At 32.1% G+C, this 14,781-nt stretch overlaps 1 protein-coding gene across 2 annotated transcripts; it reads right to left on the reverse strand.

The window, feature by feature from the left end:
• LOC107631936 (paired amphipathic helix protein Sin3-like 4) lies at positions 1,572–10,518 on the reverse strand. 2 transcript variants are annotated; one of them, XM_016335530.2, is made up of 26 exons: positions 10,340–10,518; positions 10,132–10,188; positions 9,921–10,005; positions 9,725–9,800; positions 9,248–9,403; positions 8,916–9,102; positions 8,577–8,675; positions 8,265–8,429; positions 7,855–8,182; positions 7,575–7,711; positions 7,344–7,419; positions 7,223–7,252; positions 6,821–7,092; positions 6,561–6,715; positions 6,271–6,398; positions 5,934–6,188; positions 5,159–5,839; positions 4,863–4,933; positions 3,632–4,261; positions 3,410–3,510; positions 3,179–3,317; positions 2,941–3,093; positions 2,653–2,816; positions 2,457–2,562; positions 2,169–2,348; positions 1,572–2,040 (listed from the first exon to the last, which is right to left on the reverse strand). In XM_016335530.2, the coding sequence occupies exons 4-25, from the start codon at positions 9,796–9,798 to the stop codon at positions 2,193–2,195; spliced, it is 4,263 nt and encodes a 1,420-aa protein (XP_016191016.1). In that variant the 5' UTR covers positions 9,799–9,800; positions 9,921–10,005; positions 10,132–10,188; positions 10,340–10,518; the 3' UTR covers positions 1,572–2,040; positions 2,169–2,192. The 2 variants fall into 2 exon arrangements, with proteins under 2 accessions (XP_016191016.1, XP_016191015.1); XM_016335529.2 differs by having other exon boundaries at positions 10,313–10,518.

The following is a 14,781-nucleotide window of genomic DNA, read 5'->3' on the forward strand; positions in this document are numbered from 1 at the left end:
AAAAGGATTGATAAAAAAAAATTAAAATGGATATGTTTGATCAATTAGTACTAAAAAAGAGTGCATAAAAAATTTTAGATTAACTGATTTAAATTTGAAAAATAAAAAACTTATACGGGTTCAAATTCCATGATAAGAATAAAATATGGTAATTGTGCCTACTCCTAAAAGATGGAGAGATGGGAAGCGTTCATTGATGCACGATAAATAAAATAGAAAAGAATGGAAGAGTGGAGATAACTGTTTGTCAATTATTAGGAGAGGTTGATGGAGATAAATAAAACAGAGAAAGAGTGGGAGTACTTTTTCTAAGTAATGGGAAAGAGGACCGAAACATGCCACTGAAAGACTCTACTGAGACAAAGATGGACCGTCAAGAACGTAGAGGAGGTAGGATGGGTAATTGGTCAGATCTAGTAGGGATCGTACATGGACGGTAGTTGGAGTCAGCGGCTCTCCTAGGGTTTCCTCATCTGGGATCCTGGGGAAGAGGATCAAGTTGGCCCTTGCGAACAGCTTGATGCACTATCTCCCTTCAACCCTTTGAACGAAATGCGGCAAAAGGAAAGAAAATCCATGGACCGACCCATCGTCTCCACCCCGTAGGAACTACGAGATCACCCTAAGGACGCCTCGGCATCCAGGTGTCGCGGACCGACCATAGAACCCTGTTAAAAAAGCGGAACGCATTTCAATTCTCTTCTCATTTTTTTTCTGTTTTATTTATTATGTGCCAACTTCAGGCTTCCCATCTTTGAATTTGTAGAAGTGGGCACAATTATTCTCGTCATGAAACTTGAACTACGAGTTTTTTTTCAAATTTAAATCAATCTAATTTGATCTATAATTTAATCTAAAATTTTTTATGCACTCTTTTTTAATACTAATTGATCAAACATATCAATTTTAATCTCTTCTACCAACATTTTTATGTACTAATTGCATGCTAAACATTTGAATTATTGATAATATTAATATTTTTTATTATTTTTAAATTTTTTTTTTAAAAAAATACATATATATTACTTTTGTTTAATTTATTATAATAAAAAATCCTAATAAAAGTTATTTTTATAATAGTTTAGGAACTCTCTAATTATTGAGCACAAGATATTGTTCAGATAGAACTAGGACGAGCAACTGATTCAATGACTAGTTCAGATCAACTCGATTTAAACCATGAGATTCAAAATTATAATTCATATTATGACCTTATATTTATTTTTTACTCACATCTATATTTTATTTGTATAAAATATAAATACAATAGTGTTCAATTAAAGTCTAAAATAATTAAGTTAATATTAATAGTAAAATTATAAACAACAAAGATAATTCTAATAGCAAAAATAATTACAAAATTAACTATCATAAATTGTGTTAATTTAAACCAAATAATTTATGTAATAAAAGACAACAAAAGAAGCAAAGAATCAAATTAAACAACCTAAACCCACTGCAACTGGCGTCACCCACTCGGGCCCCAACAACAGCTGTCAACGTTATTGTGAGCAAAATAGAATATTTGTCAACCGCACCTTCTTGTTATACAAACACAACTAAACAAAATATTTTTGATAAGTTATATATACGGAAAAGGAAATATGGGGTTAAGGGGTATATTAACCTTCTTGTTCATGCACTGCGAATTTGAATGTGGAGGCCAGTTGCAGCCACCAAATACTTCATAAAAACATCAATAACTTCAAACAAGAAAGAAAAAGGTAGTACTATCTAAAATTTTATTATCAAGATAACAAAAATATGGATGAATGGAAAGAAAATGGCTCCTAGATACATCACAAATTAGAACTCTATATTTACATGATCGTGAATCATCAACCACCAATGTTACAGTATACAACAACTCTCACTGCTTCATTCATCCCTCCCTTTTCTTTCTCTGCAAAGTCTTATTTGGTTGCTGTGAGCATTGCAACGAAATTAAATATCACAAAGTATACATCCTTTGCTCTTGGAGGGAGATCTGTCATTTCGGTCCCGTCCGGCGCCTTTGCCGATGATGCACGACCAAAAATGCTTAAAAAGGAAACAAAACGATGAGTGTTAGATGTACTTGAATGGTTGGCGTGGCGGTTAAGATCTGATTAGAACAGTTCAAGTCCAAAACGGAACATATAGCAGCAAAAGGAGTATGATCAAATTACCATATTCAGCTCAAATGGCTACCCTCATATGATTGTAAACAACTGGTGATACCGTTGAGCTCTGCTTGAACATTTCTCTGAAGGCTTGGCCTTTTCATGGAATGAATTGTTATGATGCAAGGTTCTCCTTCTGCTTCTTGTTCGTATTAAAAAGTCTTCGGTATCTAAAACATATGAAACCTAACATCGCGCAACGTATTCAAGGAGAAGACAGAGAATGGAATTCAGAAAACGTAACTGAAAACGACTTGAAACTCGAAATATATGCATCGCTGACCTACAAACTACCTTAGACGAACTGCAAGCTATCTTGCACTCCAAGCCATTGAAAACGTCGACTCCATCCATGGCCTGGCTGGTAAATTCATCGCCAACGACATATTTGCGTTTATTCCTGCGAAAAATATTAAAACAAAATAATTACAAATATTTACCTAAGCATAGGCATGAAATGGAACCAGCATTATACTGATTAGTGAAATACCTATTCAAGAAAATTCCAGACTTCTTATTTTGGTCAGGGACAACAGCTAGGAAGTCATTGTGCAGATATGCTGAAAATTTTGGGTCAATTGACACAGCAGTCACTTCGGGCTTATCACGACCGTAGTCCATCAGTTGAATAGACAAACGAGTAGGTGCAGGTGACTGCAGTTGACAATGAAAAGGAACTAAGGTTTAGAACATGCAAAACCTTATATTCAAATATCTCAATCCTAAGTTAAACAATCAAAAGCTGATCCAAGAGGAGCAGAAAGATAAGAACTTTTACACATTCAACTCGATATATATTGTCATCGTGAAGAAGAATGCGAGCATTGTCATGATAGACTGTATCAAAAAATCTTCCAGGTTTTCTTGATTTCTCATGTGCATATAATTGAAGAAGCTTGTTATCCATCTCATCATCTGCAACGGCTTGAAGCTGTAATGAAAGAAGAAATTCAGAATCCAAAAGAACTGAAATAGCTCAGATAAGATAGAGAAAAGGAGGATTTCAAGGCTGTTACATGTTTAACAAGTTTATATATTAGCTTGTCTATTGTGAACAAAACATATGACTGAGTTCCAACAATAGCTCGACAGTCATCCTCAAACTTCGTATTATCAGAAGAACCGTCCAGGAAGTCATAAAGAGAATTCAAGAACCTGTAGCACGAAGCACACTCTCAGTTTAGCACAAATATGCATCATGCTATTTGTAACAGAATGTAAAGATTATGATTTCACAGGCATATCACCTGCCATATTGTTCAGTAGAGCTAGTATCATTTGTAGTCCCCCATTTCCTTTCATCAGAGGACGAGTTAACCTTTGCCGACCGAATCCTCTCATACAATTTCTGTAAAATTGGAAAAATGGCAAGGCAGTATAAGAATGCATAATAAACTACAAAACCTCCAGGACATTAGTAACCATGGTCATGCATATAAATATGTAAATACTAGTAGATAATGTTGTACCTGATGTAATCTAAACAGCACATAAAAGGAATCATTTCCATAAAAGACTCTATAATGTTCTTTTTCGTGCAACACTGGCATGACATATTTTGCCAGAGGCTTTGCCGTGAGAAGAAAGTGTTCTGAAATTGGTAACAAGGAACTATCTCCCTCAACATCATTGCCATCAGCCGTTTCTTCAGCTTCACCTTCACTCTCAGCCTTGTTATTGTGTTCTTGATCCCCACACTCTTTTTCTTCTCTTGTAAAGTCGTCACCATCAGCAGACTCACTACCAGAAACATCACCATTTTCCAAAGCATGGTCACTGTCCTCTGACGACCTATGAGGACTTTCCTCACCTTCATCATCAAGGTCATTTCTTCCTCCGGCTTCACCACAAACTTCTTCTCCATGTCTACTTTGGTATTGTCGGCTTGTACTACTATCCTTCCCTTCAATCACTCCCTCCAAACCAGCTTCTCCATAAACTGCAAAGTTGTCCTCTTCAAAGTCTCCATTGGGAGATAATTCTCCCTCTTCTCTATCACTTTTGAAGTGTCCAACTGATTCATCTTTGGGTCGGTGAACTTTGGTGCCTTCAGTAATAGCCCCATTTGAAGATGTAACAGGTTTTGTAGAATCAGCGAGCTAAGTCATGATAAAAAGACAAAAAACAAAATATCTGGTCACTTTGGCAATAATGTGCAGTATAAAAGTTTATTCGGGTTGCACATTAAGCCCACACATTTATTCATCTATTTCTAAGTTTAGGAACAACTATTAAATGAGACAGGCACACTAAAATTTAACCATCAAATGAATACTTTCTATACATACTGCTAGCACTTAGGCTCAACATGTATCTTGGCATCATGAAATGACAGTTCAAATTTACAGAAATGTGCAAGTGAGATGGACCTCTAAACCCAAATGCAAAAATCATATAGTGCTTTTGATAGTCTTTTCAGGAAATCATCTTTACTAATGCAAGGGGAAAAAAGTAACATCAAGCAATATGAGGCTCCAGATCTCTGATAGTTAACATTATTTGAAAGTTTGTTTCACATGAAGGTGTCAATCAACAATCAGGAGAATGCCTGTAAAAGATGAAACAAAATCTCTTTCCAAAAAGCATCCATTGTCCTCTAACATAATTCACACTATATATTTTTCATTCCATTGCATCATTTGCATGTTACCGTCTTAACTTGAAAATTAACTGAAATAAGTTGAAAGACTTAAGCCATACCTTTGATGGAGGTAAACCAAGCCCTCCCTCGCCAGAAACATTACCAGGACCAGATGGAGGTGAAGTAAGTCCTTTAAGGGGGAAAATATCTCAGAATTCCATTGATATTAGAGTAATAAATGAATGGTATAGTAAATGTACAAACTATGGGAATGAGATAGGACTAAAAATGATTATGATTATGTGACAATAAGAGATGTAATAAGCACTAAATTAATATGCCTATTAATGCCAATATGCAACAAAGTATTTAAGATAGAACTGCAGTGTCCTCGTTCTTGATTCATGTAACAAACCTGATGTGTTATCTATGTTAGTTCTTCCATTTTGCTCCATTCCAGAGGCCACTGAGATATTAGCACTCGCCAACTTTTCAATCGGATGGTCTTGTTTATTGATTCTTGATACTTCATCAGGGATGGATGCAATCATATGTATTTTACCCTGCTGTGTATTACTGCCCAAAGTTTCAATCTTGTATGAAGTGCGGTCTGAATCAAGATGACTACTCTCTTTAACTCCACTATCCCCATTTGCTAACCATTCTTTAAAAGAATTTGACTGTGCTAATGGAATACTCTCATCCCTGTTTTCGTTAGTGTTTAAATTATTAGGAGTCGCACCAAAACCATGACTATCATTACCATTAGAATCATTTGAAGTGCCACTTCTAGAAGAATTGCTCTTAGCCTTAACAATATCATCTGTATCTTCACAACTCTGGGGTCGAGAAGGAACACCAAGCATGGGCTCTAAAAAAGTAGTCCAAATCTTTAAAACTTCATCCATCTGTTCAGTTGTACAAAGTTCTCCACAGGAGTATTTTATTAGCTGATACAAATCTTCATGGATCTCTGGATCAGGATACTCAAATTCCAAGTTTGGAAGAAGAGGCCGTCTATTTCCAGCAGCAATTGCAAGAAGAACATCATCTTTCCATTTCTTCTCACTAATTTCTTTTATTTCTGTCAGTAAGGCTGTAGAATGTACAGCAATAGCAAGGAATCAGAAGTGCAGAAAAGTAACTTAACAATAGCATGTTCTTTAAGTGTGAAACAACCCATTTATTACCTTTATTACTCAAGCTTTTCTTATCCTGCTGCTTAAAGTAGAAGCTACGGTGATCAAGTGATTTATGATGATTCGCAGCATGTACTTTAGCCCACTCTGGTTTACAAGCAACACTCATCCTTACGCATTCTACATGTTTCTGCCTCAAGCGGTTTAATATGACAGGCAAAAAGCGAGATGCATCCTTTCTTAGCCAATCCATTGCATCAAGCCCATGGTCACCATATAATCGTTCAATCAATCTAAGATTTAAAGCTAAAAGAACAAAAGAAATCATATTAGAATAGGAAAAACAACAAGAATTAGCTCATACCTTAAGATATTCCATTGATCAAACCTGTGAAGTGTTCCTCAATTCGAATTGGACTGTCTCCCTTTATAATATTAGTATTAATCTTTTCCAAGAGCTCTTCAACTCGCTTGATTGCTACATTTACAGACTCGATCAGCATATCAAGTTCATACCTGCCAGCATAAGTTTAAAAAAATCAGCAACAATTGATAATAGAGAAATTGCATACATGAATCAATCCAATTATGTCAAAAGCACAATAAATAGCTGCAGCATTAAATGACTAAAAGAATTAGTTTCCAAAGGGGAAACAGAAATCAATGATAAGCTCTAACCTGTCATCTTCACATCTAAACAGAATATCTTCAAACTGATTTTTTCGCATGTGTTTAAAGGAATAATCTTCACTTCCTGAAGTGACAGACACCCAGTGGTCATTCAATACTTCTGCACCAAGTTCTGTTCTCTGGCTAGGTATTTGTATTGGGTACTGTGGGAGCAAAAAGTAACACATAAAGAACACAATCAGCAGGAGCATCACAGAGATTCCATTAGGACATGAAAAATAATGACGAGATAGGTAAAGCAAGTATACATTTTTTGGAAGAAGACGGTAACTGGGAGTGCATTGTTCACAATTAGAAAGGTCTAGCTCATTTATAGGTTTTGCCAAATACTTATCCTTGGTGGCATATGGAGACATCTTAGGAACGAAAACATCTTTATTTGCAGCTGCAGTGGATTTGTCCCTTTCTCGGCACTCTCTATCCCTTTCTTTCACCCCTTCAACCTTATCACGGTCTCGATCTCTATCCCTCTCCTCTACCTTCAATGCTTTCAATCCATGTCCTTCATTCCGCAAGGACTCTGGATATACAACAATCAGACAGTTTAGCCACAAGGTGAAGCTAAAATTGTTATTTGAATAATAATAATAAAAAAAAAATGGGGTGCATCTATTATAAGATAGCAGAAAGGAGATAACCATGTTACGTACTTTTGTTCATGACGCCAGCAAGAAATCCTTCTGCACGACAGAACTTGATTAATGAGAAGAAAGAATTTAAAATAAAAAAATGAATTCAAGGAAAAAGAAAAAATAATAGGTTGAATATTACCATTCTTCTCGCATTGTGCCAAAAATTCATTAAATCCCTCCATAAGATCTGGAAATTTCCCCAGCAAATCACCCACCTGGAAGAACAAATAGTGACATCAGATCAAGATAATCCTAGCCTCAGCTTTCTTCACACCAGATTCACTAATAAGTAATAACTATTGACAGGATATGGCAACAAAACAAGTAATGTAGCTAAGAAAATCAATATATATAACTCTATCAACCATACCAATGACTGCAATTCTTGTCGGGTAATTATTTCCCTGCTGTATATATGTAGACACTTCAAAAATTCTTGGTAAACCTCAGGAGTTCGTAATTTCTCCTTGACTTTTTCAAGGAAAGCAACGACTTGACTACACATACCTGTGATGATAAGAAATTGGAGTCTATAACTTCAAACATTTAAAACATTCATATAAGAAGTTCAAAGCATATGTTTGGCAGGGTAAAAGAAATTCTGAAAATGTTAGAACATACATCCGTGATCAAAGTATTAACAAACTCACTTTTCAAAGAGCTTTTATCTTCACAAGTAGATGACATAGGGCGCAGGTCAAAATTTTCATCTTCATCATGGAATGGTTCAGCACCAGAGTCATCAGTCCTACGACCAGATTTTCGCTTGTGGGATAAACTGTCTCTATTACAATCAACATCATAATCTCTATCATCCCTTTCCCTTTCTCTCCTATCTCTCTCTTCTCGACGGTCCTTTTCCTTTTCAGCACGCCTTTTCTGGTCCTTATCAGCCCTCACCAAACTTTTATCGAGTTCTTGATCAGGATGCTCAACGCTGAGATCACATTCACCATGAGAAGCCATGGTCCTTTCTTTCTGTCATAGAGAAAGGGAAATATTAGCTGCTTAATAATTAACTAAAAATCAAAGGGACACACAATTAAAGCTGAAAGATTACCTTTTCAACATGCACTGGTCTAATAGTTGGCATTGCAGAGCTCTTATCACGAAGTATAGAATTTCGGGCAGAAGTATAATGAGTTGAAGCTGATACTGAATTATCAGGAAGAAAATGAGTAAACTCCTCAAGAAGATCTTCATGGTCACGGAAAAGTGCAGCAACCTATGTAAATACCCGATATATGATTAAAATTAGTATCTAAATTCATAACCTATCAATACTCCAAGAAAACAAACCACAAAAAAGAGAGAGAAATAGAGGCCAATACAAATTTGCCTGATGGCAACACCGGACATATACAACACAAACCTCTAAGTAAACCTCAGAGATAGTCTTGGTTTCCTTTCTGTACATATTCAATATATCAAGAAACGACTTATACACACGGTCATCGCCTTGAAACCGACTCTGCATGAAAAAAATTCAATCACAGTTAAAAACTGTCCATTTTGTGTTGAATTTGAAAAAAGTATAAGAGCTTTAAGCAAGATGCAACAATTGATTGTTTAACAATACCAATATCAATTGCCCACAATATGATTGGCAGCCTGAAATTTATCGTTGGCCAAAACTCCTTTTTTTGTTTTTGGGTTTCTTGTGCAGAAATGCAACTTGAAAGCCTTACAGTCAAATTCAACAAAAACTAACCTTGATCTTGCCCACAAAATTTATAGCTTCAACAAATTCAACAGGCTTCTTCTGCTGAGGTTGTTCATCCTCCAACGGAAGTGTAATTTCATATCCCTTAGGCAAGAAGGTATTAAACCCTAAAATTAGATTTCTATGCCCTTTAAATAGCTCCTTCACTCTTGCTATGACACCCGCTGTATCAATTCTACGTATGAACAAAAGATAGACAAATCAATTTTGCTAATAGAACCAATATCTCTACTCCTAATAATACAGAATATTTCCACGTCCATAAAAGAAAAGCTTGGAGGAACTGCAAGATGTAATAATGAGGTCCAAAATGATCAAACCTTTGGGCCTTGAAATCTTTCATTACTTCTAAAAAGTCATCATACTTTTCCTTCTTATCATGAAACATATCCTTCACGGCCTTCAGGTATTGTAAGGCATCATCTGTGGTCAGTTTCTGACCAGCATTACCAATCGTAACCTGGGGTTGCCCGGAGCTTCAGTCCAAAAAAAAAAACTTTAGTTAGACAATTTGAGAAATCAACAAGAAGATTTCGGCACATTATCAACCCTATTCAAGCACATTTTAGTAAAAGAAACATCTGATCTTATCACACTAAGTCAAAACATCAACATAAGGGACTTAAAAGTAAAAGCAATAAAATTGAACCTCCAGAAGAGACTAAATAGTTCTGTAACAAAAACAATTAAGATTCAACTGCATCATCAAGCAAAAATGTACCCCATCACACCAAAATAAAAAAGAAAAAAAAAGAAAGCCATGAAACAAGACAAGCCAAAAAGCAAATTGAACTTACGGTTCTCCTCTAGAAGATACCATAGGTCGTTTGAGCTGAGAACTCATGTAAACATCCTCTCTGGACCTCTTCATCCCTAAACAAAAATCAGAAGAAACAAACCCACGCTTTGAAACTTAGAACACAATAGAAGAATCCCCAGAAACCGGACTTGCACATTTGAACACAAAAGTAACAACCAAGAAGCAGATCTAACCTCAAAGAGTCATCAAACCACGAGCAACAATTCCAGACCCGAATTGCAAACAGATCACCACCCACAACAAAGAGCCAAACAAATCCTAACAAAAACACAATCAAAAAGCATAATTTGCATTACTTCAATGTAAAGCAACGTGGTAAGAATTTGCAGCACATAATAAAATAAAATAAAAAAGAAAAAAATGAAAACGAAAAAAAAAAATTACAGAGTGATTGTGAAGTGCACGAACTGCAGAGTACCCTTCCACAACAAAGTCTTTTCTCTGCACAAAGAAAAACAGATAGATATGTGAAAAACAAAACAAAACAAAACAAAAACGAAGAAAAAAAAATTGAAGCTTTGTGTAACAGTTTTTTCATCTGTGATTATTTTAACACAATCAGAACCTTTGATTGTACCAAAGAGAAACACACCACTGTTGCAGCAAAGTTATCACTTTCGAAGCTACAAAAAACAAAAAATTGAATTTTCTTTCTTCTCTTGTCTAATTCTTTTTCTCTCTGGCAGGAAAAAAGGAACAGGAAGAAGGAATAGAGAGGAAAAAAAATGTACAAAAACTAGAGAGGGTGAAGGTTGAGATTAGAGAGTTCACAATGTGATATGTGTATGTGTATTTATATCATGGGTATAAATAAAAATAAAAATAATATAATAATTATAATTAAAATTAAAATTATATATTAGCACATATATTATATTATGATGAAAAAAATAATGCAAAGGACATACAAAAGTAATTGGACCAAGGAATTAAGAAAATTTGATCGTAAATGTTTTTCACTCTATCTAATCTTTTTCATAAAGATTAATTTCTACATCTATATCTTTTAAATTTCAAATTTATATGTATCTTCTACTACTACTTCAATATATCTTTTATGCTTCAAATTTATATAATATATCTTTATATCTTTATATCTTTATATTATATAAATACTTATTGTAAAAAAATTAACTGATTCTTATCATTTTTAAATTTGGAAATGTTTGGTAATTAAAGAAAATCAGCTAAAAATAGTTATAATTTATCTTATTTAGCATTTATTAATTGTTGCGATAATTAATTAATGTTAAATAATGTCAAAAATAACCCTAACTTGCCTTGTTTAGCATTCAAATTTAATTAATGTTTTTGGTAAATTGATATTAGGGCTAATCAAAATCAGAATTAGATACATGTGAGTGGCATCATGGGATTCAAGTTTACATGATGGTTAGGATAATAAAGGGCACATTAGTCAATTAGCAGGAAACATTGTGAGGAGTGCTTGATTCGAATTGGGGATTGGTTTTAACACTTTTTAAGAAATTAGGGTTCGGACCAATTCCGAGTTTTTCTTCTCCGCTAGATTGTGCTGCGTTAGTTGCTTTTTTAAAATAAATAAATAAATAAATACTTGAATACGTTTATAGGAAAAAAAAAAATTAGGTCACTTTAGCACCCATTGTTTTACTTAAAAATTGAGGATCAAATTCTCGTGAGATTCAAGATGATGACTGATGAGTTGCCTTAAAATGAAAATTACACTGTTTTTATATAAAATTGATATTTAAAAATAATTATATTATAATTTAATCAAATTATTTAAACTATTCAATTATTTGACAATTTAAATAATTGTAATATTGTATATAAATTTTTACAATAGTGAATAGTCTTAACTGAGTGGTTAAACTTAAATTATTTTTTTTTCTTTTTTGCTACAAATAACATTGTTTGAATCAAACTTAATTATACGTGAATAGTGATTCACTTCTATTACGAGACATTTGTTCCAAAGCATTTAAATTGTTTTTGTAACATGTGAAAGATATACTTTTATTTTTTATTTATTTTTACATCTTTTTTTCAAAATTTTATTTGTAGTATCCTTAATTATATCTTTGGATATCTTATTAGCAAAAACCTAATTTTTATAGAGACTAAAAACTGAAAAACCAATAATTATTTTAGAAGAATAATAATTAATAAAAAATATATAAATTAAACTTAACAGTATAACAAAAAAATAATACAAATATAATTTCTTATTTATTTATAAAAAATATAATGAAACCCATATCATAATAATTTTGGGGGGTCTTTCAACGTAGATGCCATCATGGCAGATCTTGTGACCTATGATGGGGACTCGGCTTCCCATGAGTCCATGACCACCACTACAATTCACTTTCTGACCCTAAACTTGTGCTCTTTTTTGGGCCAAGCCCAAATTGCAGGCCTTTTTTGTATTCTATTTTTTGGCAAAATAGGCAAAGTCCGACCTGAAAGCATCAAGGAAGCAACCCGGGCATTTGGCCGAAATTTTGTGTAAACTAATACGGTAAAAATTTAAGTACACTTAATTTTATATAACTTTATGTAAAATTGATAGTTGAGAATTGCTAAAAAATTTAATAAATTTGATGAGTGTTAGGAATCAGTAGAATTTATAATATTTAGCCATTAATTAGCCATCATCAATATTTTTAATGGTGTGAGATGAGATCTAATGATATATGATTAATCATTTTTCCTTTGATGATTAAGTGTGTGTTTGGATTACAGTTTACAAACGGGAGTTTGAATAAAATTGATTTTATAAACTTAATTTTGATGAAAAGTAAGTTTGTGTTAAGGTGATTTATGTTTGACAATCTTTACATCAAGATGAATTATAGTAAAATAAATATTGTTTGAATTATACTATTCAAAATCACTTTTAGATAAAAAATTACTAAAATAGACACCAACTCAAATAATTTTTATATATTATCTTATCATTTTAATTTAGATAATTGAATAGATCTTATTAATTAATTCTATAATAAAATTAATATTTATACACTAAAATAAAAATAATATATAAAAATTGACAAAATATATTTTTAATTAAAACTAACAAAATATAAATTTTAGAGAGTACTAAGAATAATAAAAAAATTAAATATTGATCTTGGTAGTAATTGAAATAAATCAAAAAAATTTTTTGTTTAATTTACTTTACCTAATAGAATCAATAAATCATATTATAAAAAGATAATAAAAATAATACAAAAAATTATAATTATAAAAGAGAGTTCATGTAAACAAAAACAATAAGAATTCCATAAATAATATAATAACATGCATAAAGGATAAAGTTGGTAAAAGGTAAATAAAGATGGAGTATTGATGACTAGAAGCTCGTTGGTGACGCAGAAGCTCAAAATTGTAGCTTCTTGTAAACCATGGTTTTGAAAGCAAAATTACTTCTGCGTTGATGAATCAAAAATTTGCCAAACCAAAAGTTCGAAGCTTTCAAGAAGGCTAAACGTGCTTCTTCTCTTGTAACGCGTTTGCCAAACACACCCTAAGTGTTGGCCAGATTTCAACAAAAGTTATGCCCCTACATTTTCTCTTTTATATTTTAAGGTGTATTTTATATGTATATATAGTTGATATATATGTATTATTTTACACATTTTTAATGTATATTTCACGCTCTAATATATAGTTTCACAAAATATAGAATTCCAAGCACAAGCAAACTAATCAAGAGGAGTAAAAGTTGTAAGTTGCGCAAAATAGAAGCAAAATCTTCAACAAGATCCAGATGCTCTTGATGAAAAGATGTTTGAACCTGTTCAAATCCACATATGGTTTAGAAAAGTATAGATACTAAAATAAGCAAAAAAAATGTTCCAACGATTAAAAAAAATTATTTATATAGATTTCACAGATTTTTCTAATAATATAATAATTAACCACTCAAATAATAAAATACCAAATATTTATCTTATACTATGAATGACTTTTGGTAGCCATTTAACATTATTAAAATAAAGATAAGATTTTAAAAATCCATACGAAAATCAATTTCTTCCAGGACCAATAATAATAATTTAATTGTGATGTTTGACAATAATACATTACATAATTATTATGTTTAATCAAAACCATTTGTATCAAATGTTATATATGTTAGTCAAATAATATTGATACCCTTTATGGTAAAATAAAATCCAACAGAATAGATCATTAAAATCACTTTCAACTGCATGGTATCTAAATGTAGTATCGCTTTTAATAAAGTTTTTACCATAATCTTGTTCACAAGATTTTCAGCTACTTCTGCATATTTAAAAGACTTCATTATTTGTGGAGGTTTGTTGTCACCATATCTCTCTCGCAATTTGTACTTAAACATCAAAAGATATTTGTACCCATTAAGAAGGGACTGTACCCTAACTTTTTCATCCACTATATAAACTCTACGCCTGAACAAAAATAGAATAAATCAATTTCTGCGAACAAATTCAAAATATTCACTTGAAATCACACAGGACACTTTCCTGTTCGAGAAAAATATCTGATCCAAATATTTATTTATTTTTATAGGATATTGTAATTATCATCCACAACTAAATAAATAGGTTGAGAATTCTATTTATCTATTTGTAGTAGAATAATATTACTATGCTAAAATAGCATGATTTGAGTATTTAACAAATAAAATAATGGTTTAATTAATCCTTATAATTTTACTAAATTTTTAATTGAATTTTTATACCTTTTTTTAATTAGATCTCTACACTGTTTTTAATTTTGTAATTACGTCATTTTTATATCAAAAACATTAAAATTTATAACATATTTTTTTCAAAATACATGCAGTCAAATATCTAATTAGTTTTTTAATTATGAATACCTTCAATTTGTAAATAAATATTCAGCTAATTCAAATATTTTTTACACTAAAAAATATCTAATTATAAAATTAAAAATAATATAGAAATTCAATTTAAAAATAAAATATAAGAATCTATTTAAAAATTTAATAAAATTATAAGGATCAATAGAGTAATTAAACTTAAAATTATAATATATATATAT

Source organism: Arachis ipaensis, chromosome B03, assembly GCF_000816755.2.
Source record: "Arachis ipaensis cultivar K30076 chromosome B03, Araip1.1, whole genome shotgun sequence".
Taxonomy (NCBI): domain Eukaryota; kingdom Viridiplantae; phylum Streptophyta; class Magnoliopsida; order Fabales; family Fabaceae; genus Arachis; species Arachis ipaensis.

Bases quoted from the DNA above. Each gene is read 5' to 3' on its own strand.
- LOC107631936 (XM_016335530.2), bottom strand. From the start codon at position 9,798: ATGAAGAGGTCCAGAGAGGATGTTTACATGAGTTCTCAGCTCAAACGA. The intron at 9,404-9,724 runs GTAAGTTCAATT...TTTGGACTGAAG, and splicing joins GTATCTTCTAGAGGAGAACC to CTCCGGGCAACCCCAGGTTA. The intron at 6,716-6,820 runs GTATACTTGCTT...TTGCTCCCACAG, and splicing joins ACCGTCTTCTTCCAAAAAAT to TACCCAATACAAATACCTAG.